This window comes from Podarcis bocagei, assembly GCF_964188305.1.
Source record: "Podarcis bocagei genome assembly, chromosome: 7".
Taxonomy (NCBI): Eukaryota; Metazoa; Chordata; class Lepidosauria; order Squamata; family Lacertidae; genus Podarcis; species Podarcis bocagei.
In genome coordinates this window covers 508,233-533,852 of record NC_138132.1, presented here as the reverse complement: position 1 = coordinate 533,852, position 25,620 = coordinate 508,233, and the positions used below count along the sequence as shown (strand labels likewise).

The window sequence follows — 25,620 nt, the reverse complement described above, 5'->3', positions numbered from 1 at the left end:
CGGGCATAACTGAATGACTAAACAACAACAAAAACAACTTTAAAGATGTGCCCCCCCCATGTCATTTCCGTAACAATGGGAATCCGCAGGCACAGAAGTGTCCCCTGGCTGGCTGAAGAGGCTATCGCATGCAGCAGTGGGCATTGTGCAGGGCGAGGTGTGCCTTTCAGAGGAAGTCTTTGACACAGGCGAGACGCCCCTTTCCAGAAGAAGAGGCCTGACAGGACCTACGTGGCCAGAGCACAGGAAGCAGCCCCTGGATTCAGAGCAGTGAAGGATCGGGTGACTGCTGCTCTGTGGCAAGGCGGCTGGGCACTTGATCAAGCTGTGCTTGCAGCATAGGTCTGAAAACCGCCATGCCCTCAAAGGCAAGAAGAAGGATGAGAGAGCTGAAAACAATGCCAATATATTTCACATCTGGCAAACCAATAGGCCCCTTTGGTTTCAGATAGTACGTGGGTAAAGGTACCCCGACCGTTAGGTCCAGTTGTGGACGACTCTGTGGTTGTGGCGCTCATGTCGCTTTACTGGCCAAGGGAGCCGGAGTACAGCTTCCGGGTCATGTGGCCAACATGACTAAGCCGCTTCTGGCAAACCAGAAACACTGTTTACCTTCCTGCCAGAGCGGTACCTATTTACCTACTTTCACTTTGACGTGCTTTCAAACTGCTAGGTGGGCAGGAGCAGGGACCGAGCAAGGGGAGCTCACCCCGTCAAGGGGATTCGAACCACCGACCTTCTGATCGGCAAGTCCTAGGCTCTGTGGTTTAACCCACAGCACCACCCATGTCCTTCTGGTGGGTAGACGAGTCTAAAAAGCCCAGGACACCAGTTTTCATGGCCCTCTAGTGGCTATGGTGGCTAAGTTACCAGAAGTAATGTCTTTAGTGTTAGCTGTGGAAGTGTATACTCAATTCTGATCCAACTAAGCCTCCTGATGTATATTGTGCTCTAGGAAGACAACAAGCTTCCCATGCTCTGCAGAAAGGAGGCTCTGGCTGGGGCCAGCTAGAAGTGGACTTGCAAGCAAAGCCACTCATCAGTTACCACGTTACTTTTCAAGATTTCAAGACCCTCAAGCAGAGGCATGAGATGCCCTAGTGTCCCCGTGGCCTCAAGGCCTCCTCTACGCATTCCCACCTCAATCCATCCTTCCATGGTCCTTCGCAAGATCAGAGAGGAAAAGACAGAGGTGGTTCTGCTGCCTTCTTTTTGGCCCCGCCGACTGTGGATGCCAGAGCTTCAGGCCCTCTCAGCTTCTCCTGTCCGGCTGCCTGAAAAAGGTTCAGCGGAAAGGTTTACTTTAGAGGCAGCATCAGCGTTCCAGGGCTTTAGCCCCAGGGTGCGCCTAGCAGCTACCTAGGATGCCATTGCTCTAGCTGCAAACAGCATGGAGTCCATGGAGGCATCTGCCATAAAAGCTCGAGCTTTAAGGAGTTTGGTCAGAATCTGGTGCTGTCGAGTTGGATCTTGGAGAGGAGATTGCAACAAATCCTCAAGCTTGAGCACGTGAGGATGCTACGCAGGCAGCTCTCGTAGAGAGGGCCGTTGCATCATGGGTGTTACAGAAGGCAAATTCAATTCTCCTATCAGTAGTGTCCAGAAGTTGAGCATTTCCTTCCTTGGGGACCAGATGTCACAATGACAGATTTAAAATTGGTCTGTCTATAGTAGGAGTCTTAATATATGCCATGATTCAGGATCCAAGTCATATAATTTGTTAGCTAAGGCAGGTGTTTTTTTAGAGTGCATAGGCACATCAAGCTCAGATTTAACTACTGCTTTAAGCACTGAGGGAACCAACATGAAGTTGGCTGGGGTACGGCTATTAGTTAACAAATACAGATCCTTGGATAAGAGCTTGCACACCGTTGTTCTAGGTTCTTCTCCCGAGTGAGCGGGGGACCCTGTTGCAACAGTTTAGAAAGATCAAGCTTACTAGCTGCTTTGCTTCTCAGTATTCTCTGCGTGGCCTCTGTTATTTTCTCCTAGGACTCTATACGGGCTCTTGGATACCCCATAAGGGAAAAGGAACAGTTTCTTTCTTATAGCAGTTAATTTATGTAAAGTTTCTGTTTGAGGTTGCCCCTCCAGCAGACATCATACACCCCCCTGACTACCAAACTCAACACAATCACTCCTGCAAATATCCCCACAAAACACTTCATCACACAATTTTTTCCTATCTCTATTCAAAGGGCCTCTGCTGCACATTAACAAATGCAACAATTCACTGATAAATGTATCTATGTACTGGCTCAATTGGAAAGTCATATAAAATTGATCCAGTATCGTATTTGCACCTTTCCAACTTCGTTCTGTTCAGGAAAGGAATGTCTACCAAGGGGGGGAGCCTGGGATGTGGGCAGCCATAATCCCCCAAGCCTGAGACCATGTACTTAGCATCCTCCTTGCCTGTGATACGGAATGGGGGTGTGTGCCTCCTTTCTCCCTTCCTTTGGAACATCCGAGGCGATGACCTCGAGGGTGCCCGCCGTACACTCACCCTCAGTCCCCTCACCGTTGCATAAGCACCACACTTTTCACAGACCTCAGTGAAACCCTCCTTTCCCCTCCCTTCCACTAGCGAAATAAGCTCCAATGTATATATATCTCCCTATCTCTTCCTATGCCTATTCGCGCTCCATACTTATAACGAGTAGACCGTGTGTGGCTGTATCCCCGCTTATTCCTATGGCCGCGCTTTAGCCAATCAGGACAATGCATTCCCTTTGCAGGACTAGCTCAGCTAGCTCTTGCATGCCTCATTTAACTCCCTGACAAGCCGATGACGGCCCCCCACGGCGAAAACAATGGAACTGAAACCAGCGACCTCGTAAAACTGTCAAAATCTTGTTACAATGTATCCATTCTTGCTACAATGTATCTATTGATACACATTTGACCGGCAAAGGGCTGAAACCTTCAGAAATTAATATAAAATCAACCGTAACTCCGATTTCCTTCATCCTGGTATTGTTCGACTCAGCTCTTCCCGGACTCCATGATGCTACCCCCGACTCCATAATCCCCGGGACGACAGGTCACGTACTCAGGAAGACCCTAATCCTGTCAGATCGCTCTGCCTGGCCCTTCCTCCGGGCAATGCCAGGTGACAGACGATGCATATCTGAACTATTGTTTCATCATCACCGGTACTTAGAAAGTGTTTACCTTTGCATATCTCTCACTCTGCATACTCCCCCTCCCTTCTCTGAAATGTTAATCCACGAAGTCCCACCTTTCTGTAACATATTCATGATGTAACCCAAGGAAACCCGACCCCTCCATAATGTAATCATGACGTTTTTGCAATGTATTATGGGGCATGGAGGGAACTTTTAAAAGTCTATGTCACCCCATTCTCAGGGTTCAATGCCATTTTGAACCTGTTGCGCAATAAACTCGGATCTTTGTAGTTTGCTCCTGCGTCCGGCTGAGCTCCTTTCTTTTCCGCAAGGACCCGCGGACTCTGTCCGATGAGCTGGGTGGCAGAGCAACCACGCACCCAGATTTTTCCGTTTCACCTGGGTGATAACCGCTGGCATCCTGGCCCCTGAGTGCCAGACAGGTAGCCATTCCAGAAACAATAATAAACCCAACCTAAGTTTATTAGGATCTTGGTCAAGACAAAGGGGTATGATTAACTTGACCAGGAGAACATGTACATACCTTTTCTTTTACTTAATGGGTATGAGGTGGAGGTCAAGGGAAGGGTGGGGGAAACCCTGATACTCATGTCTTCCAGGAGACCCCTCCCAGATTATGACATGGCTGTGATGTATATATGATGTCTGTATAATTCTTCACTAAGAGTGTGATGGGTAAAAGGGGAAACTTATAGAAAAGGGAGCCATCCTTTCTTTGGGGCTTCTTTCTGCTTCTTCAGTGCAGTAGTTGGAAGTCCTGTTGCAGCAGTTCCTTGAATAAAGACCAGGCCTACAGGCTGCTGTTTTGCTCCAATATCCTTGGCTGATATCTTTGTTTGGCAAATCCAAGTGAGCCAGGAATTTTCCTTCTGGAGTGGCTGTCTGAGCTAGGGGTGGGTGGCCCTGCTTTGTGGTGGCTCCAGTCCTACTTGGATGGACATTTTTAAGGAAGGTGTTTCAGTCCTGTGGAGCAACCCCCAATCAGGGTTTGATTTTATCCCCTGTCTACACAAACTCGCTGTGTGGGGTCATCTGGAGTTTGCTGTCAGCAATTTGCTGACAACTCACAACTCTCCTTCTCCCTTACACCTGCAGGTCAGGCAGTGGAAATGTATTGCCTCAGTAACAGACTGGATGAGAGGCAACAAACTGAAACTCAATCCAGATAAGATAGAGGCAGTTAGTTATACGTAGGGCTGCTTCTGAAGGTGGTTCAGAAACTTCAGCTGGTGCAGAAGTTTCAGCTGGTGCAGAATTTGGTGGCCAGGTTGCTCACTGGGGCAAGATGGTTGGAAGATATTTCACCATTCATGGCCCAACTTTCCTGGCTGCCAATTAGTCTCCAGGCCCAATTCAAAATGCTGTTTTTGGCCTATAAAGCCTTAAATGGCTCAAGACCTCAAGGGCCACGTCTCCCCATAGGAATTGACCCAGATCCTCCAATTATCACCTGTGCCTCCTCCACGAGAGGTCTGGAGGGTGGCAACACGAGAATGGGCCTTTTCTGCAGTGACTCCCCATTTATAGGATGTTCTCCCCAGGAAGGTTCAACTGGCACCTTCAGGCAGAGGGCCTTCTCGGTGGTGGCGCCCGCCCTGTGGAACGCCCTCCCATCAGATGTCAAGGAAATAAACAACTATCTGACTTTTAGAAGACACCTGAAGGCAGCCCTGCTTAGGGAAGTTTTTAATGTTTGATCTTTTATCACTATTATTGTTGTTGTTAATAATAATAATAATAATAATAATAATAATAATAATAATAATAATAGACACTGTTAGGAGCCAGGCAAAAATGTTCTTCTTCAACAGGCCTTTGTCTGATTTACATCTTACACCCCTTTTAAATGTGTTTGGGGGAGGTGGGAGAGCCAGTGTGGTGCAGTGGTTAAGAGCGGTAGTCTCGTAATCTGGGGAACCGGGTTCGCGTCTCTGCTCCTCCACATGCAGCTGCTGGGTGACCTTGGGCCAGTCACACTTCTTTGAAGTCTCTCAGCCCCACTCACCTCACAGAGTGTTTGTTGTGGGGGAGGAAGGGAAAGGAGAATGTCAGCCGCTTTGAGACTCCTTAAAAGGGAGTGAAAGGCGGGATATCAAATCCAAACTCTTTTTTATATGTGTGTGTTCTTGTTTATATTATTTATTTTGTTTTATTATGTATTTATGTTTTTATCTTGTATTTTTATGTGGTGCCCTGCCCCGAGATCTACAGATGAAGTTTGGTATACAAATGAAATGTATGTATGTATGTACGTTTATAAGCAAACTGCAAAATATCAAAACTCATTTATTTCTAGACGAGAGTAGATGTGAGGACGGAAGTGTTGGGCCTGGTTATTATTATTATTTATTGAATTTATATACCACCCTATACCCAGGGGTCTATATATTTACTGGTATATACTGCCCTATACCCTGCCTGCCCAGGGCAAGTGTGATGCTTTTAAGCCAAAGTGCATGACTTGGTCAGAAATCCGGACGTAACTGCTCCCTGAGCCGCCCGCCAGCAGCCTTTGGCCGCCCTTGAGTTCTGCCTGGCTTTGCTGAGCCCTCCCCACCAAGCCTTTCCCCGAGAGCAAGGCTGCTGGAACAAGCCACTCACCTCTTCCCCACTTCCTCTTGTTTACCCAGAAGCTGTTTCCTACCAGGAAAGGCAGGACGGGAAACCCACTTGCTCCGAGAGCCATGAAGAGGCAGGGATTTGGGAGCAGCAGGCAGTTCTCTGTGTCCAGCAAGAGACACTCGTGACATCCCATCATCGCAGGTGAAATCCAGTTCACGTGCCAGAGGGGAGAGAGGAGGAGACGGGATACCAGGTCCTTCCAGGGGGGGCACGGAGCGTGTCTCATCTGTCGCTCTCTGGGCCTGAGGGACATGCCCAAGGCAGCCTCCCGCTCCTGCTGCTGTCACTTGCGGGTGCCTCCTCCTCAGTCTGCCACCAGAATGGGGCGCAAGCCTTTTGCCAGCTCCAGCTGGTGCCCCTGCAGCACTCTTCCCCAGGGAGAGGTTGGCCCCAGCTACAACCGTTCAGGTTTTCATACCCTCCAGACTTGACTACCGTGACGCGCTCAATGTGGGGCTGCCCTTGAAAAGGGTTCAGGAACTAAAACGCTCCTTCAGGTATACAGGACCAAGGCCGTTTATGTATGTCTCCCTCCCGCCCCAGCTCGCCTGTGCATTCTGCTCAATATCTGAAGTCTTGCCACAGTGCCCTGATGATTGGATGGTACATTAGAGACATCCTCCTTGTTGAGCAACTCCCCTGCCACCCAGATGCCCACCCAATGCCCAGCAGATGCCATGCTGCCCTACAGCTCCCTCCCCCGCCCCTGCCTAGTTACACTACTGGATGGGCATCTCCTAAGGGCGGGGGGGGGGTCTTCTCTGTTGTGGCACCAGCCTTACGCAGTGGAGCCTGGCAGGCAGCCCCCAAACATTTGGGCTTTCAGGTGCCAGGTCCAGCTTTTCAGAAAGGTTTGTTAGGGTTGACTGCTGAGGCTTCCATATGATGATGATGATGGCGATGATTTGGGGTTTTGCATTATTTGTTTTTCTTCCCTTGCTTGGTTTTATGAGTTCCTGCTGGGATCGAAGCCAATATAATTTTTGCTTTATTTTGATGTTTTCTATAATCCACCTTGGATATGGCAGAGGGTGCCAGGGGCATGGAGACTGTGGATGGAGGGAAGTTTTTCTCCCTCATTCAGAATACATCATTAAGATGTGCCGAGCACACATTTTAAAAAGAAAATAAAAATATTCTCCTTGGCTGCCCTTCCTCAGAAAGCCAAGCAGCTCAAGCATCTCTGGAAAGTGACCAAAGAGCCGTGTATCGAAGCTGAATCTTGTAGCACCATCAAAGACAGGTAACTAATTGATTATGGTATGAGCTTTCATGGAGTGGAACATGCCATAAAAGGTTGGTTAGCGTTGAAGGCGTCACAAGGCTCATTTTTGCCGCGACAGATGTAAAACAGCTCCCCTTTTGAAAGGTGAAGTGGTTAAGCGGGTCTTTCACAACCGTGTTCATTTATTAGATTTTTATTCTACCATCTTCCACTGAACGGTACGTGGTTCTCCCCTTCTTAACTTCTACCTCTCCACAACAGCCATGTGAGGCGGGTTAGGCAGAAAGATGGTGACACTCTCAAGGTCTCAGCTTCCTGGCTGAGTGGCAATTTGAACCCAGGCCTCTTAGGAGGAACATTTTACCCCTGCACCTTGCTGTCTCTCCACCCCAGTGCCAGAATTGGGGCCTCTTTTAATCTGGCCAGCCTGTTTCTAAACAAGCTCCCTCTTGCTTCCACCCAGCAACAGATTCACAGACAGAGTGCAAATGCCCCCGCAGCCCCGATCCCTTTATTCTGGCCCCAGCCTCTGGCAAAAGGCAGAGGGTCCAGACGTGACTTGCAGGACGGTGCCAGAGCTGGCTGTGACCCAGTTCAGGGCCCAGAGAAGAACAGGCTGTGCTTGTGATCCTCCGTCAGCTGCCCTCTGTGCCCCCTTGTTGAGCAGTCAGGCTAAGTCCTCTCTGTCAATAGACCATGGACTGTCGGACTCATTTCGAGCAGAATGGGCTTTGTGCGCTGGAAACTGTTCTTGCCCTGCTGTCCTAGCAAAAGAGGACCCTGGCCGGGTCTGGCGGCTGAATTATCTGTTCTGGCCTCTCCTGCGTGGCCAAGGGGCCAGTCACCCCACTCTGCAGGGCCTCCTTATCTCCTGCCTCTGAGGTCCAGTGCTGCTACCCCCCCCCCACCTCCCTGCTCTGTGCTGCAGTTCAAATGGGACTTTTCCTTATAAGGAAAATGCTGCTCCCTTTCCCTTATGGGGTATCTAAGAGTCCATACAGAGTCCTTAAGTAGGTTCTCTATGGGCAGGAGAAAATAACAGAGGCCAACCAGAGAATATTGAGAAGCAAAGCAGCTACAGTGAGGGGGGGGGGGGAGAAAGTATTTGATCCCCTGCTAAATTTGCCCGTTTGCCCTCTGACAAAGAAATGACCAGTCCATCATTTTAATGGTAGGTTTATTGTAGCTGCGAGAGACAGAATAACAACAGGGAAACCCCCAGAAACCCAGAAGACAAAAGTCAGAGATTGATGTGCATTATAATGAGTGAAATAAGTATTTGATCCCCTATCAACCAGCCAGGTGTCAGGCTACCTGGTATCTTCACTGTATGTAACGAGCTGAAATTAGAAGCACCAGCAGTAAAACAGAGGTCTTACCTGTAATCCCAGCTCCTTACAGTACCTGTACAAAAGACACCTGTCAACAGAAGCAATCAATCCAGCAGATTCCAAAGTAGCCACCATGACCAAGACCAAAGAGCTGTCCAAGGATGTCAGGGACAAGATTGTAGACCTGGACAAGGCTGGACTGGGCTACAAGACTATTGCCAAGCAGCATGGTGAGAAGGCGACGACAGCTGGTGCAATAATTCACAAATGGAAGAAACACAAAATAACTGTCAACCTCTGGGGCTCCAGGCAAGATCTCATCTCGTGGAGTTGCAATGACCAGGAGAACGGTGATGAAGCAACCCAGAACTACAACGGGGGGGGGGGGGGTCTTGTCAATGATCTCAGGGCAGCTGGGGCCACAGTCACCATGAAAAGAGTTGGTAACACACTACGCCATGAAGGACTCAGATCTTACAGAGCCTGAAAGGTCCCCTTGCTCAAGACAGGCATGTAGATGACCCTCGGGGTCCCTTCCAACTCTACAGTTCTATGATTCTATGTACAGGCCCATCTGCAGTTTGCCAATGCACATCTGAATGACCCAGAGGAGAACTGGGTGAAAGTGTTGTGGTCAGATGAGACCAAAATCGAGCTCTTTGGCATTGACTCAACTCAACTCACCATGTTTGGAGGATGAGGAATGCTGCCTCCGACCCCAAGAACACCATCCCCACCGTCAAACATGGAGGGGGACAGGACACCTTCACTGCATCGAAGGGATGATGGACAGGACCATGTATCGTCAAATCTTGGGTTGAGCACCTCCTTCCTTCAGCCAGGGCATTGAAAATGGGTCGAGGATGGGTATTCCAGCATGACAATGACCCCAAACACATGGCCAAGGCAACAAAGGAGTGGCTGATGAAGAAGCACATTAAGATCCTGGAGTGGCCTAGCCAGTTTTCATACCTTAATCCCATCGAAAATCTGTGCAGGGAGCTGAAGGTCCGAGTAGCTACACATCAGCCTCGAAATCTTACTGACTTGGAGAGGATCTGCAAAGAGGAGTGGGACAAAGTACCTCCTGAGATGTGTGCAAACCTGGTGGCCACCGACAAGATACAGACGTGTTAGATCTTGAAGGTACGGATGGCACGCCTATTTAATATACAAAAAAGTGAAGGTCCACAAGGGGTTTTTGAGCCATGTAATAAGAAAATCACTTTATAAGATTTGGATTAAATATAAAGGACTACAGGAGCCAAAAAGACCATTGTGGACTTCACCTGCAGAAGCAATAGCAGTTAAAAGGAGGAATATGAAGAGAGTGATGTGCCACTCCACTTTCAAATGTTCAGGGCAGGCACCCGACATGCTTCCCTATCAGTGCTACTGCTGCAGCCCTGTAACCTTCTGTACCGCAAATGTGGGTCTGGTATATATCTGCCACTAAGGCACCATTAGGGCACCAGTGACATGCCTCAGAAGACACCCCCTTCTCCAAGTCTGGAGGGGCCACCAGTGTTACCAGGAAATTGAAAGGAGGGTGAGAGACCTCCCCCCCCCCCAGCCTTGCCTCTCTACACGACCAGGCAAAGACATTACCAAATGTAGCAATTCACTGATAAATGTATCTCTGTACTGGCTCAGTGGGAAAACTTTAGAAATTTATAAGAAATCACATCATTGTACACGTGGTACCTTGGATTAAGAACAGTTTAGTTTATGAACAACTTGGATTAAGAACGCTGCAAACCTGGAAGTAGGTGTTTTGGTTTGTGATCTTTGCCTTGGAAGCAGAACAGGTTCTGCTTCCTGTTGAGTGTATTCCATTTGTAAACTGAGTCCCCCACTGCTATGGGAAAGCATGCCTTGGTTTAAGAATGCTTTGGTTTAAGAATGCACTTCTGGAACGGATTAAGTTCATAAACCACTGTATCAATCTTTCCCGTTCCAATGGCATTTAGGACCCAGGGAAGTCAGATACAGTGGTACCTTGGTTGTCAAACTTAATCTGTTCCAGGAGTCCGTTCGACTGTCGGAACTGTTTGAAAACCAAGGTGCGGTTTCTGATTGATTGCAGAAGCTTCCTGCACTCAATCAGAAGCTGCGTCGGATGTTTGGCTTCCGAAAAACGTTTGCAAACTGCAACACTCACTTCCAGGTTTGTGGCGTTTGGGAGCTGATTTGTTCGGGAGCCAAGCCATTCGACAACCAAGGTATAAGGTGAGGGATGAGTGAGCCCTCCATCATCCCTGAGATGTACAGTCACTTCTGTCTGCAGGGCCTTCCCAAGGAGTCATGATATCCTGCCCCAAGAGCAACATTTTTCAGCCATGGGCCGGTCCACCGTCCCTCAGACCGTGTGGTGGGCTGGACTATATTTTGGGGGGAAATATGAACGAATTCCTATGCCCCACAAATAACCCAGAGTTCCATTTTAAATAAAAGCACACATTCTACTCATGTAAAAACACGCTGATTCCCCAACTGTCCGCTGGCTGGATGGAGAAGGCGACTGGGCCGCATCTGGCCCATGGGCCTTAGGTTTCCTACCCCTGCCCAAGAGTGTCAGACAGATAACCATCTCAATCACAATGCCTATCCACCCCATAGTGGGATGAAGCCTGGACAAGACAAAGGGGTGTATTTGACTTGACTCGGGTACAGTGGTACCTCAGGTTACATACGCTTCAGGTTACAGACTCCGCTAACCCAGAAATAGTGCTTCAGGTTAAGAACTTTGCTTCAGGATGAGAACAGAAATCGTGCTCTGGCGGCGCAGCAGCAGCAGGAGGCCCCATTAGCTAAAGTGGTGCTTCAGGTTAAGAACAGTTTCAGGTTAAGTACGGACCTCTGGAACAAATTAAGTACTTAACCCGAGGTGCCACTGTACCAGGGAACTGTACTTTCCTTTGTACTAAATAAAAAAATTCCTTCCAGTAGCACCTTAAAGACCAACTAAGTAGCACCTTAAAGACCAACTAAGTTAGTTCTTGGTATGAGCTTTCGTGTGCATGCACACTTCTTCAGATACACTGAAACAGAAGTTGCCAGATCCTTCTATATAGTGAGAAGGTGGGGAGGGGTATTACTCAGAAGGGTGGTGGGAATGGGAGATTGGCAGATAGCTGAGACGAGCCTGTTGACGACTCTTAACGACTGTAATAGGTCTTACAGGAAAAGGCAAGGGGTACTGTGATGGAGTATGCATGAAAGACTATATTTGAGTGACGGGCATGCCTGGATCTCAGGTTCTACCTGTGACCACACCTTTTCTGTGATGCTTCTGGAAATGTATTATGGGAAACTCTTAAAAACTGATGTAACTGGGCTTTTGCCTGCTTCGTCTTTGTGGTAGTGGGAAGTCTTGTTGCAGCAATAAAGGTCAGGCCTACAGGCCGCTGTTTTGCTTCTGTCTCCTGGCTGAAGTCTCCAAGGTTAGGCAATTGTGGGGTGCTCCAATGACTCCAGGGAGAGGCAATTCTAAAAGAGACTGCCAGTAGCCCCAAGGGGAAAAGCCCTCCCCACACCAGTGAAAGACACCAGAAAAACCCTCCCTGCAGGAATATCAGCCCTGCTGGGAAGACCGGCCTGCTGCCCACGCCAAGCCTCCTATTGAGCTCATTCTTGTCCTGAAAAGGCGCTTCATTTGGGGTGGGATGTGAAAAGGAAACTGCACGCCAGAATCTCAAGGCGATCTCTCCACGCCATTCGCTGCCGTCCTTGCGCGCGGGGGTCGCCGTCGCTTGGGGACGGAGCAGCTGTTTGGAAGCAGAAGCCGGGTAGGGCTGAGAAAGGCGCTGTCCCCCTGGGTGCTCCGGGGGCAAAGAAGCAGCGTCCCTGAGCATGGGCAGAGCCCCTCCCGACTCGGCTTGGGCTGGCAGGGGCGCTTCCGCGTGGCGATCCGGGCCCCTCGGGGCGCTCGCTCCCTCCCCTGGGCGGCGCCGGCTGCCGCGGCTGCCAGGTGCGACGGGAGGCGGGCGCGGCTCCGCCCGACGGGAGGGGCTTGGCCGGGCTGCCTAAGAGGCTGGCTCGCCGCGTCGCCGGGACAGGCGAGACGGAGTGGGGCGCGTGGCGGCCTCCACCCGCTCCCAGAGCCGCTTCCCGCAGCGCCCCGTCGTCGGGCCGGCCATGCGTCGCTGCGCCCTGCTGGCCGCCTTCGCGCTGGGCTACGTGGGCTACCTGCTGCTGGGTGCGCTGGTCATCTCGGCGGTGGAGCGGCCCTACGAGAGCCGGCTGCGCGCCGAGCTGCGCGCTCTCAAGGCCGCCTTCCTGCGCGAGAGCCCCTGCCTGCCCGAGCCCGCCCTCGAAAGCTTCCTGGGCGCCGTCCTGAGCGCCAACCGCCACGGCGTGGCTCTGCTCCGCAACGGCTCGGCCGCCCCGTCCAACTGGGACTTCGCCTCCGCCTTCTTCTTCTCCAGCACCTTGATCACCACCGTCGGTGAGTCGCCGGGCGAGACGGGGTGGAGGCGCCTGCGGAGCCCGCCGGGGACTCCAGCCGGGGCCCCGAGGCTCCCTCCCCGCGGGGCCCCGACGCCAGTCCCCGCTAGGGCGGCCGGTGCGCAGAGCCGCTTTCCCTGCTCTGTTCCAAGGGGAAAGTTCTCTCTGCGCTTATCGCGCCGCGCAGCCGTCGGCTTGTTTGCTCAGCTTCCGCAGAGTTCAGTGTGACTTACTCCCGAGTAAGCACGCGCTGGACTAATGCATCCTGAAGTGAGTCCTCCTTCCAGCTAAAGGAACCTGACAGTTTGGGGAGTGGGCGTCCATGCAAGTGCGAGGGCCAGCAGGGGGCGGCAGGATAAGGCAGGCTGTGGTCCTGGGCACAGAGTTGTAAAGTTGGAAGGGGCTCCAAAGAGGCATCTAGTCGAGCCCTCTGCACTCCAGGAATCGCAGCTAAAGGAGGGGGGGACTGGGGGAGGGCTGAGAGGTTTGGGACGGGTCACCTGCAGGATGGTGATGTGGCTTCCTGGTTTCCAGGCGGTAGTTTGTATGTGGGGTTTCTGACATGAAATAGAGGAACTGCAGCCCTGCGGGGGGGGACCCCCCCCCAGCACCTTGACACCCAGACCCACATCCTGCTCCTAGGAACTCCGTCCCAGGAGTAGCACCAGCTGTTCCTCCAAGATGTGGCACCTTGGTACCCCTTACAACAACCCTGTGGTGCTGGTCTTACCAAGCCAGCCAATGCCAGGATTATAGCCATGCTGGGGCAGTTGTGGGGCTCAAGGTGTGGCTTAAGACATGACCCCCCCCCCGCCAGCCTCTGCAGCTCAGCTTCCTTGCTCCTGCTTCCTCCCAGAGGCTCTGGTGGCCACCCTTGGTGGCTCACTGGTCTCTTCTTTTCCAGTGTTTCCTGCAGGCGAGCAGCAACGGAGGAGGTGGGGGTTGCAGAGGTTAAGTGCAGCCAGCTGTGAGTGTTTGCCTGTGGGGCGGGAGAGCCTCTGCCCAGGACTCGCCTGCCAGCGCAGCTTTCTGATCCAAGTTCCCTACATCCTGTTTTTATCCTGGTGGGTGTGGACACAACAAGGACTGAGTCACTCCCCAGCTGTACAGAAGTCCTGGACTGCAGAGCTAGGCCCAGTTCCTAGAGGGAGGGGGCTGGGGTGACATTTGGGAGGAGAAGCGCCCATCTCTTCCAGCACTCTGGGGAAGAAGCCCGCAAGCTGGACCACGCAGAGCGCAGTTGAACTGGGGAACTCCCTCCTGCAGGCCCTTCACTTGGATGACCTTAAAAGAGGATTAGACAAAGAGGCCTCTTGATGGCTCCACAGCTGGAGGCACGGATGATGCCTCTGAATCCTAGTTGCTGGAAGCCACAGGAGGGGGGAGAGAGGGCTGCTCTCGCACTCGGATCTCATTACCGGCCTCCATCTGCTCAGCCACTGCCAGAGCTGGAGGCTGGACTAGATGGGGACCCCTTTGGCCTCACCCAGCAGCCTCTCCTTGCCTCCTCCTGACCAGCAGTGGCCCCACCTGGTTCCCCCAAGCAGCTGGCACTGGGGGCCCTTTCCTGCCACTGACTGCGGAGGGAGAGACAGGGCCAGCGGAGCTAGGAGCCATCGGTGTCGCCTCTCAGTTGGGGCAGTTGAGTTGGAATCCCTGCCTTGCAGGGGATGAGACTAGATGACCCAGTGGCGTAGCGTGGGTTGTCAGCACCCGGGGCAAGGCAAGTAATTTGCGCCCCTAACCCGTGGATTTGCGCCCCCTAACCCCCAGATGGTGCGGCCGGCCCCCCCTGCACCCCCCACGCTACGCCACTGAGATGACCCTCGACAGCCTTCGGCATCTCAGAGGCCAGGGGGGAAGCTGCGGCCTGCCCTTGGTTCCTGGAGGGGGAAACGCTGCGCATCATGGAAAGTGGCAGGCAGCATGTACTCTGCAGGAAGTCGGGCTCCCTCCCCGCTCTCAGCGCATGTGGGGGCCTCCCTTTGCTCTGCTCAACCGCAACCCTCCGGAGACGTTGCCCCATCTTTGTGGGGATGCTGTAGAGCTGGGAAATGAGGAACCTCTCCCGGGCCTTGAGCAACTCCCCTGGGAGAGAGCTGGCCTCATTTTGGCCCCCAAGTGGCTTTAAAAGGTAAAGGTAAAGGGACCCCGGACCATTAGGTCCAGTCGTGACCGACTCTGGGGTTGTGGCGCTCATCTTGCTTTATTGGCTGAGGGAACTGGCGTACAGCTTCCGGGTCATGTGGCCAGCATGACTAAGCTGCTTCTGGTGAACCAGAGCAGCGCATGGAAACGCCGTTTACCTTCCCGCCAGAGCGGTACCTATTTATCTACTTGCACTTTGACGTGCTTTCGAGCTGCTAGGTTGGGAGGAGCAGGGACCGAGCAACGGGAGCTCACCCCGTCACGGGGATTCGAACTGCCAACCTTCTGATTGGCAAGCCCTAGGCTCTGTGGTTTAACCCACAGTGCCACCCGCGTCCCATTGGCTTTAAAAGAGGATCAGACAAATTCATGGAGGAGGAGGAGGACTGTCAATGGCCAAGATGGCAAATGTCTCTTGGTCTCCCTTGCTGGAAAGCGCTGGAGTCGAAAGGGCTGCTCTTGGGCTCAAATTCTGCTTTGCGGCTTCCCATGAGGGGCACCTGGTCGGCCTCTGGGAGAGCAGGACGGGCCCTGGGTCTGATCCAGCAGCCAGGCTCTTCTTATAGTCTTACGCAACCTCCAGGTCCAGAGGCAGTCCACAGTGGTACCTCAGTTACAGACGCTTCAGGTTACAGACTCCGCTAACCCAGAAATAGTGCTTCAGGTTAAGAACTTTGCTTCAGGATGAGAACAGAAATCGTGCTCCGGCGGCACAGCGGCAGCAGGAGGCCCCATCAGCTAAAGTGGTGCTTCAAGTTAAGTACAGTTTCAGGTTAAGAACGGACCTCTAGAACGAATTGAGTACTTAACCCGAGGTACCACTGTATCTGGATTCCTGGGCTCTTCAAGGTATTTGGCCACTGCGAAAAGATGGGCCGTGGGTCTGATCCAGCAGCCAGGCTGCCTCTCCTTAGCTTCTTATTTTTTTGGATCCCTTTAATTTAGGGGGAAAGGCAAGGAAGGGGAGCAGACATGACAGAGATGGTGCCTGAAGTGGAGAATGTGGGTCATCCTCCAACCCCACATAGGGTTCCCAAATCCTACCCTCTGTGGTGCAGGAATTACAGTTAGAGAATATCTGACAGGTGGCCATCCACCCTCTGCTTTGAAACCTCCAGAGAAGGAGAGCCACCGCTTTCCCCAGAAAATGGCCCTTTTGTCAGGGTGAGAAAATTCCTGGTCTTGAAATCCCTGCCATCGAGCTTCTCTTAAGGGCCCCTTGCGATTGGAGTCTCCTTGGAGAGACTCTTCCAGGGGAAGAGGGAGCTGGACAAGGAGGCCGGCCAGATGTGCTGCTGCAGCTGCTGCCCCTGCTTAGCCCACGGAAGTAGACTGGCACCCTGCCAGCCCTGTCTGGGCTCATGGCTCTCCTCTCTCCCCATCTCTCTCTCTCCCCCCATGGCTGACTGACCGAACCCAAAGGGTGCTCATCAATGGTTCCTCTTCATCCTGGAGAAGAGTGACTAGTGGGGTGCCACAGGGTTCTGTCTTGGGCCCGGTCTTATTCAACATCTTTATCAACGACTTGGATGATGGACTCAAGGGCATCCTGATCAAATTTGCAGATGACACCAAACTGGGAGGGGTGGCTAACACCCCAGAGGACAGGATCACACTTCAAAACGACCTTGACAGATTAGAGAACTGGGCAAAAACAAACAAGATGAACTTTAACAGGGAGAAATGTAAAGTATTGCACTTGGGCAAAAAAAATGAGAGGCACAAATACAAGATGGGTGACACCTGGCTTGAGAGCAGTACATGTGAAAAGGATCTAGGAGTCTTGGTTGACCACAAACTTGACATGAGCCAACAGTGTGACGCGGCAGCTAAAAAAGCCAATGCAATTCTGGGCTGCATCAATAGGAGTATAGCATCTAGATCAAGGGAAGTAATAGTGCCACTGTATTCTGCTCTGGTCAGACCTCACCTGGAGTACTGTGTCCAGTTCTGGGCACCACAATTCAAGAAGGACACTGACAAACTGGAACGTGTCCAGAGGAGGGCAACCAAAATGGTCAAAGGCCTGGAAACGATGCCTTATGAGGAACGGCTAAGGGAGCTGGGCATGTTTAGCCTGGAGAAGAGGAGGTTAAGGGGTGATATGATAGCCATGTTCAAATATATAAAAGGATGTCACATAGAGGAGGGAGAAAGGTTGTTTTCTGCTGCTCCCGAGAAGCGGACACAGAGCAATGGATCCAAACTACAAGAAAGAAGATTCCACCTAACATTAGGAAGAACTTCCTGACAGTAAGAGCTGCTCGACAGTGGAATTTGCTGCCAAGGAGTGTGGTGGAGTCTCCTCCTTTGGAGGTCTTTAAGCAGAGGCTTGAAATCCATATGTCAGGAGTGCTCTGAGGGTGTTTCCTGCTTGGCAGGGGGTTGGACTCGATGGCCCTTGTGGTCTCTTCCAACTCTAGGATTCTATGATTCATCTGAGGTGAGGCAGCACCACGTCTTGCCTTGAACAGGCGGGGCATTAAAGGACTCCATTGCCCAGCCAGGGCATCTCCCCAGTGCGGCTCATCAAGTGGAACTGGCTGCCCATTCACAGGGCAGGGGCTTCCCGGTTGGCACAATGTGTGAATTGCTGTGATTGTGCTGTTCTAATAATTGGGTTTCCCCAGCCACTCTGGGCAGCACCCAACAGATTAAAAACAGAATAAAACATCAAACATTAAAAACTTCCCTAAACAGGGCTGCCTTCAGATGTCTTCTAAAAGTCTAGTAGTTGTTTATTTCTTTGACATCTGATGGCATTCCACAGGGTGGGCGCCACCACCGAGAAGGCCCTCTGCCTGGTTCCCTGTAACCTTGCTTATCGCAGCGAGGGAACCGCCGGAAGGCCCTTGGAGCTGGACCTCAGTGTCTGGGCTGGACAATGGGGGTGGAGATGCTCCTTCAGGTATACAGGACTGAGGCCATTTAGGGCTTTCAAGGTCAGCACCAACACTTTGAATTGTGCTCGGAGATGTACTGGGAGCCAATGCAGATCTCTCAGGACCGGTGTTATGTGGTCCCGGCGGCCACTCCCAGTCAACAGTCTGGCTGCTGCATTCTGGATTAATTGTGGTTTCCGAGTCACCTTTAAAGGGAGCCCCATGTAGAGCGCATGGCAGTAGTCCAAGCGGGAGATAACTAGAGCATGCACCACTCTGGCCAGACAGTCCGCTGGCAGGGAGGGTCTCATCCTGTGTACCAGATGGAGCTGGGAGACAGCTGCCCTGGACACAGAATTAACCTGCACCTCCACGTACAGCTGTGTGTCCAAAATGTCTCTGCGCACCTGCTCCTTCAGGGACACAGTTGCCCCATTCAGGACCCGGGAGGCCCCCCCACCTGTTGTTGGAAGCTGCCTGTCTTCAGCATCCCTGGTCAGAAGGATGGGTCACAGGTTTGATTTAAAAGCCAATAAATTAAGGTGTAGCCCCATTGCAGGTATTTCGGGTGTGATGTGTGTGTTTGTGGGCATTTCAATGAACTGAACAGAATGAAAGTTTATGAGTCATTTGGGGCAGGGAGGCAAGAGAGAGAGAGAGAGTGTATGAACTTTTAAAAGTTGCTATTTTGACATTATGGTTTTATAGATTATAAATGCCTTATTGATTTAATCGTGTAATATGACTTCTGCTGTCATTGTGACATTTAGCTTTCTTTTTTTAGTTGGTTTGTTAAACAGTGTTTCGTTTATTCGTTGATTCCATTTGCATGCTGCCCTTCATCCATGGATCTCGGTGGTTCACAACAGAACAGTACAAGATAAAAAAATACATCATAAAAACAAGAGCCCAAAATCCTGCACATGCCCCCTCCTAAAAAGACAGAAGTGGAGTCCAGCAAGTTCATATGGGAAGAGGCTGTGCTTTACGTTTTCTGGTTTTGTAGATTGTAAGTGGTTTACTGATGATTTGCTAAATATAGGATTTATGCTGTAGTTTGAATCATATAATTGTATAATTGGAAGGGAACCTCAGGGTCATCTAGTCCAACCCCCTTTCAATGCAGGAACCTCAGTTTTTCTCTGCTTGAAAAACCTCCAAGGAAGGAGAGTCGGCCACCTTCCCAGTCCAACGGCTCTTTCTGTCAGTTGCCTAGAGCCTGGTGCTGAGAATGCCTTGTTTGCAGGTTCAATCCCCCTCTGGGACAGCTGCATATTCCTGCGTTGCTGCGGGTTGGGCTGGATGACCGCTGGGGGTCCCCCTTCTAACTCTACAAATTCTGCGATTCTAACCGATTTCTTTTTGAGGGCCTCCTGGATGCCAGCCAACCTTTGGCTCCTCTCCCCCTGGCAGCCTTGGCTCTATTTTCTTTAGCTAAAAATAGCCTCCTGCTTCAGCCGTTTGTTCCTCATATGATCGGCCTTTATCTCGCACATGTCAGCATCCTTTGTGCGCTGCTGGGAGGGGCAGCACTTTGCCAAAGCCCCCAAGCTTTTCCCCTGCTGTTGCTCTGAGAAGAAGCCTCCTCTGGAGGAGAAACAGGATCATGTGGCCGACCCAAGTCTTGAGGGCAGCTCAGCCTCCCTTGCCCCAAAGTTCTTGTTTATTGCATTTCTAGCTCACCTTTTCCCTCCACGGAGCTCCCAGTGACATACATGTGTCTCCCCCCATCTCATTTAAACTGCACCACGACCCTGTGAGGTAGGTCAGGCTAAGAGGCAGGGACTGGCCCCCAGGGTCACCCAGTGAGCTTCATGGCTGAGGGGGGCGGGATTTGAACCCAGGTCTTTCCAAGGTCCTAGCTTGGCAGACACTCGATAATTACTGCCCCACACTGGGAGGACCGATCGTTCTCTGGCTGCCTTCCTTCCTCCATTCATATTTAACAACAACAACAACAACAAGCTAGTTTTGCAAGTCAAAGGGGCAGCAGATGCTTTTGCTGAGGTGACTACACTGAGGTCCAGCACTGAGGGCCTTCTGGCGGTTCCCTCACTGCGAGAAGCCAAGTTACAGGGAACCAGACAGAGGGCCTTCTCGGTGGTGGCGCCCGCCCTGTGGAACGCCCTCCCACCAGATCTCAAAGAGAACAACAACTACCAGACTTTTAGAAGACACCTGAAGGCAGCCCTGTTTAGGGAAGCTTTTAATGTTTAATAGGTTATTGTATTTTAGTGTTTTGCTGGAAGCCGCCCAGAGTGGCTGGGGAAACCCAGCCAGATGGGCGGGGTATAAATAATAAATTATTATTGTTATTATTGTTATTATTGTTATTGTTATTGTTATTGTTGTTGTTATTGTTATTATTATTATTATTATCATTATTATCATTATCATTATTATTATTATTATCATTATTTATTATTATTTATTATGCCTAATGCATATCTGCCTTCTGTGGGGTGGCAAAGATCTGATCTGCCCAGGTCCTCCCCCAGGACCCCTGGAAGCCGCCCTCAGCCCCGCTCTGCCCTTTCGACGATCCTGTTCAAGGTCAGATACCCAAAGCGCCCTGTTCCCTTTAAATCAGGTCTTCCCAAAGTGGGCCGTGGGGTGACCTGGAGGTGGGGTTGCGAAGAGACAAGGGGGCGGCTGAAAGCTGTTTGTTGAATTAATTCAACCAAAGAATGTCAGTTTTCCTTTGCCTGGGTTGGAGGTCTTTAAGCAGAGGCTGGAGGGCTTCTTTTGAGCTGGGGCTGGACTAGAAGGCCTTTGGGGGTCCCTGTGCCCCTCCTTGCCCCCTCTGGGGCTCCTCCTGCCAGCCCTTGCCCTTCTCCTCCCTCCCTCCCTGCAGGCTACGGCTACACCACGCCTCTCTCGGACGCGGGCAAGGCCTTCTGCATCTTCTACGCGCTGCTGGGCGTCCCCTTCACCATGCTGGTGCTCACGGCCACCGCCCAGCGCCTGCTGGGCACCTTCACCTCCGGCCCCCTGGAGTACCTGGCGCTGCGCTGGGGCCACAGCCGGCGGGCGCTCTCCTGCGGGCACCTCGTCTTCCTGGCACTGGCGGTGCTGGTGGCCTTCTTCCTGATCCCGGCCACCATCTTCAGTGCCCTGGAGGAGTCCTGGAGCTTCCTGGATGCCTTCTACTTCTGCTTCATCTCCCTCTGCACCATCGGCCTGGGGGACTACGTCCCTGGGGAGAAGCCCGGCCAGCGCCTCCGCTCCCTCTACAAGGTCTCCATCACCGGTGAGCAGCTCTGCGCCAGCCGAGGGAGGGCAAGGCGGGCAGCGGGGGTGAGCGGGGGTGAGGTTTGATGAGGCCCTCAGCTCCTGAAGGGAATGGGGCCCTTTCTATGTCCAGCTGTCCTTTGCCAACAACAAATCATCACTGGGTTTTATTGGTGTTGAATACAGTCATACCTCGGGTTACAGACGCTTCTGGTTGTGTGTTTTTGGGTTGCGCACCGCTCCGAACCTGGAAGTATCAGAACGGGTTACTTCTAGGTTTCAGCGCTCGCGCATGCGCAAAAACACTAAATAATGCTTTGTGCATGCACAGAAGCACCTAATTGCGACCAGGCCGTGTGCAGACCCGGCGCTGCGGGTTACAAACGTGCCTCCCGCATGGATCACGTTCGCAAACCGAGCATCCACTGTATATGGTACCGTATTTTTCGCACTATAGGACGCACTTTTTCCCCTCCAAAAATGAAGGGGAAATGTGTGTGCGTCCTATGGTGCGAATGCAGGCTTTTGCTGAAGCCTGGAGAGCGAGAGGGGTCCGTGCGCACCGACCCCTCTCGCTCTCCAGGCTTCAGGAAGCTATCTCAAGTCTTGCAAGCCCGGCGGGATGTCCCGCGGGCTCGCAAGGCTTGCGGGCAGCAGCCTGCACCCAAAAGCTGGGGACAGCGGGGAGGCGCAGAGCCGCCACCCCGCTATTCCCCGACCTGATCTGGAGGCTGGCGGGGGGAGAAGCAAGCCTGCTTCTCCCCCCCACCATCCCCACAACCTCCAGATCAGGTCGTGGAAAAGCGGGATGGCGGCGCTCCGCTATCCCGCTTTTCCCCGACCTGATCGGGAGGCTGGCGGGGGGAGAAGCAAGCCTGCTTCTCCCCCCCACCAGCCCCACAACCTCCAGATCAGGTCGTGGAAAAGCGGGATGGCGGCGCTCCGCTATCCCGCTTTTCCCCGACCTGATCGGGAGGCTGGGGGAGGGAGAAGCAAGCCTGCTTCTCCCCCCCACCAGCCCCACAACCTCCAGATCAGGTCGGGGGAAAGCGGGATGGCGGCGCTCCGCTATCCCGCTTTTCCCCGACCTGATCGGGAGGCTGGGGGAGGGAGAAGCAAGCCTGCTTCTCCCCCCCACCAGCCCCACAACCTCCAGATCAGGTCGGGGGAAAGCGGGATGGCGGCGCTCCGCTATCCCGCTTTTCCCCGACCTGATCGGGAGGCTGGGGGAGGGAGAAGCAAGCCTGCTTCTCCCCCCCACCAGCCCCACAACCTCCAGATCAGGTCGGGGGAAAGCGGGATGGCGGCGCTCCGCTATCCCGCTTTTCCCCGACCTGATCGGGAGGCTGGGGGAGGGAGAAGCAAGCCTGCTTCTCCCCCCCACCAGCCCCACAACCTCCAGATCAGGTCGGGGGAAAGCGGGATGGCGGCGCTCCGCTATCCCGCTTTTCCCCGACCTGATCGGGAGGCTGGGGGAGGGAGAAGCAAGCCTGCTTCTCCCCCCCCACATCCCCACAACCTCCAGATCAGGTCGGGGGAAAGCGGGATGGCGGCGCTCCGCTATCCCGCTTTTCCCCGACCTGATCGGGAGGCTGGGGGAGGGAGAAGCAAGCCTGCTTCTCCCCCCCACCAGCCCCACAACCTCCAGATCAGGTCGTGGAAAAGCGGGATGGCGGCGCTCCGCTATCCCGCTTTTCCCCGACCTGATCGGGAGGCTGGGGGAGGGAGAAGCAAGCCTGCTTCTCCCCCCCCCACATCCCCACAACCTCCAGATCAGGTCGGGGGAAAGCGGGATGGCGGCGCTCCGCTATCCCGCTTTTCCCCGACCTGATCGGGAGGCTGGGGGAGGGAGAAGCAAGCCTGCTTCTCCCCCCCCACCATCCCCACAACCTCCAGATCAGGTCGGGGGAAAGCGGGATGGCGGCGCTCCGCTATCCCGCTTTTCCCCGACCTGATCGGGAGGCTGGGGGAGGGAGAAGCAAGCCTGCTTCTCCCCCCCCACCATCCCCACGACCTCCCGGCTTCAGGAGAGCCCCACCGCCAGCCCCACAAGCTCGGGGGACAGCGGGAGAGGCGCAGCGCGCCATCCCGCTGTCTCCCGACATGGTTTGGAGGTTGGCGGAAGGCTTCCTCCTCCCCCAGCCCCGCAAGTTCCCAGAGCGATGCCAAAGCATGGCTCTGGGTCCCGTTCTGGGGGAGGGGGAAGCTCGGGCTTCCCCGCCCCAGCCCCGCGCCTGGGGGGGGGGATAAATTTTTTTTGCCTTTATTTCCCCCCCCCCCAATCTAGGTGCGTCCTATGGACCGGTGCGTCCAATAGTCCGAAAAATACGGTAATTTATGGACCTCATAGGTATCTCAAGCCATTTGCCCATGTTGCCCTGCAACCAGTCCATGCAGAATGTCGGCACCCTATATATAGAAAGGAGCAAAGCAGGGATATTTTAGGGAGCAGGCGGGGGCCATGACTTGCATCATAGGAGCCTACACAACACAACACAAAACACTCTTGCTGTAGGTAGGTTTTATTTTACAGTGGTTCTGATCCAGTGATCCTGGTTGCGAACAGGATCCGTTCCGGAGGCCCGTTCACAACATGAAAAGAGTGCAACCTGCAGTGGTGCGTCTGCTCATGCGCATGACATTATTTTGTGCTTCTGTGCATGCGTGAGCATTGAAACCCGGAAGTAACCCTTTCCGGTACTTCCGGGTCGCTGTGGGACGTAACCTGAAAGAACATAACATGAAGCGGACATAACCAGAGATATGACTGTATTTGTTTTTTCTCTTATATTTTGGAAATGTACGTCCAGTTGTTTTTCCCCTTTAAATTTTTTTGAGGCCCCCAAGAGAGTAGAGCCCTAAGCTAGAGCTTGTTGAGCTTATACAAAAATACGGCACTGGGGGTGAGGATAGTTATAACTGCGGGACTCCCTGCTGCAGGAGCTGGCCATGGCCCCCAGTCAGGATGGCTTTGAAAGAGAACTGGGCCGATCCATGGAGCAGAGCTGGCCCCCAGTCAGGATGGCTTTGCTCTGCCCTCCACCTTTGAAGGCAGCCGTGCTTCTGAATATCAGGCGCTGGAAACGGCAGGAGGGGAGCGGGGCTCGCGTTCTGCTTTTCCCATGGAGGCACCTGGATTCTGGGACAGGTGGGTCCCTGGGCCTGATCAGCCGGTTCTTCTTGCGGAGCCTCCATGCCAGGGACAGTCTACCTGCAGGGGCAGAGTCCTCTTGCGCTTCCCTCCGGGGCAAGAGATTTGCCGCAGCATCCAGAAGCTGGCGGTGGTCTTTTTGGGGGAAGGCGAGGGTCCTCTGTGCCGCAGCCTTGGCTGGAGGAAGCCCCAAAGCGGTGGGTGGGCCGACGGGCGCTTCTGCCTTGCGCCAGCCCTTGTGGGGAGGGGGGTCTGGTTCCGCCTGCCCCGCCCTGCTACCCCCTCTTTCTTTCCCCCCAGTTTACCTCCTGCTGGGGCTGATGGCCATGCTGCTCCTCCTGCAGACCTTCCACCGGCTGGCCGAGCTGCACGGCCTCTCCGACCTTGTCTTGCTCCCCCGGGAGCAGCCCTGCCAGGAAGACCACCAGCGCATCCTGGACGAGCCCCCGCCTCCCCCGGAGCCCCGCCAGGCGGAGAAGACCCCTGTGCAGCCCAGCCCGGGGGGGCAGGCCAACTACTCCTCCATCAACAGATGATCAAGCTGCCGGGATTCCCCGCAGTGCCCCCTTTCCTGGGGGTGTGTGTGCCTGTTTTACTCCCCTGCCACCCTGTATGCTGAGCCTCTGCCCATGTACAAAGCTTCCTTCTCCTTGGCCCTGTGCTCTTGGTGGGGGGGGGGAGAAAGCCCCTCTCTGTGGGCAGGGCCTGAACAAGACCCCAGCTGCTTCCTTTGGGCTTCCAGATTCACATTTCTTGGGTAGTGTTTTTATTTGAAAAAGAACAAAGAATGACGTTGGAACTCACGGACACTTGATTCCACACAGGGATACGAGATTCTGCTGTTGGGGGTGGGCTTCTCTCACATCCCCCACCCAAATGGCACAGGCTCTATTGCTCCCCCCCCCCCCGCTGAGGCTGCCTAGATTTGCCCCTGAGCAGATTTAACAAGGTCCCTCGGTGGGCAATGGGTCACCCCTCGCCCTGTTCCCCTCTCTATGGGTTTGCTTTCCACCCTTGCCCCCCACAACTTGCAGAGAGCAGCTGCTGGGTTTTAATTTGAACTACAAAACAGGGGCTTCCACCTTGCAGAACCTCATTTTCAGCCAGGACCAGCTTTGCAAGAGCTGAGCTGCTGCAGCCACAGCCCTGCTGCTGTCAGAGGGGAAATTGGCCACAAACGAGCGGGGGGGGGGGGAGCAAGTTTTGGGGTGGGAGGGAGATGGGTGTCGACTCACCAATATGAAGTGCCTTTTTGTCCTTTTGCTTTTAATGTACACTTTAATACTTTGTGGAATGAATGGAGAATATTTAAACGGATGGGTCTGGCTTCTGTGCCCATCAGGGCAGTTTGTGGACGGGGGGGGGGGGCAGGTTGGTGTCACACACACAAGTCCCCAAAACACACACAAGTCCCCAAAACACACACAAACACCAC

At 53.2% G+C, this 25,620-nt stretch overlaps 1 protein-coding gene across 1 annotated transcript; it reads left to right on the top strand.

Annotated features, from left to right (window-relative positions):
* The first annotated feature begins 12,450 nt into the window (after positions 1–12,450).
* KCNK6 (potassium two pore domain channel subfamily K member 6) lies at positions 12,451–25,498 on the top strand. The gene is made up of 3 exons (XM_081200592.1): positions 12,451–12,774; positions 20,658–21,053; positions 24,486–25,498. Exons 1-3 carry the CDS (start codon positions 12,465–12,467, stop codon positions 24,719–24,721), a joined length of 942 nt encoding a protein of 313 aa, XP_081056718.1. The 5' UTR covers positions 12,451–12,464; the 3' UTR covers positions 24,722–25,498.
* Positions 25,499–25,620: the final 122 nt, after the last annotated feature.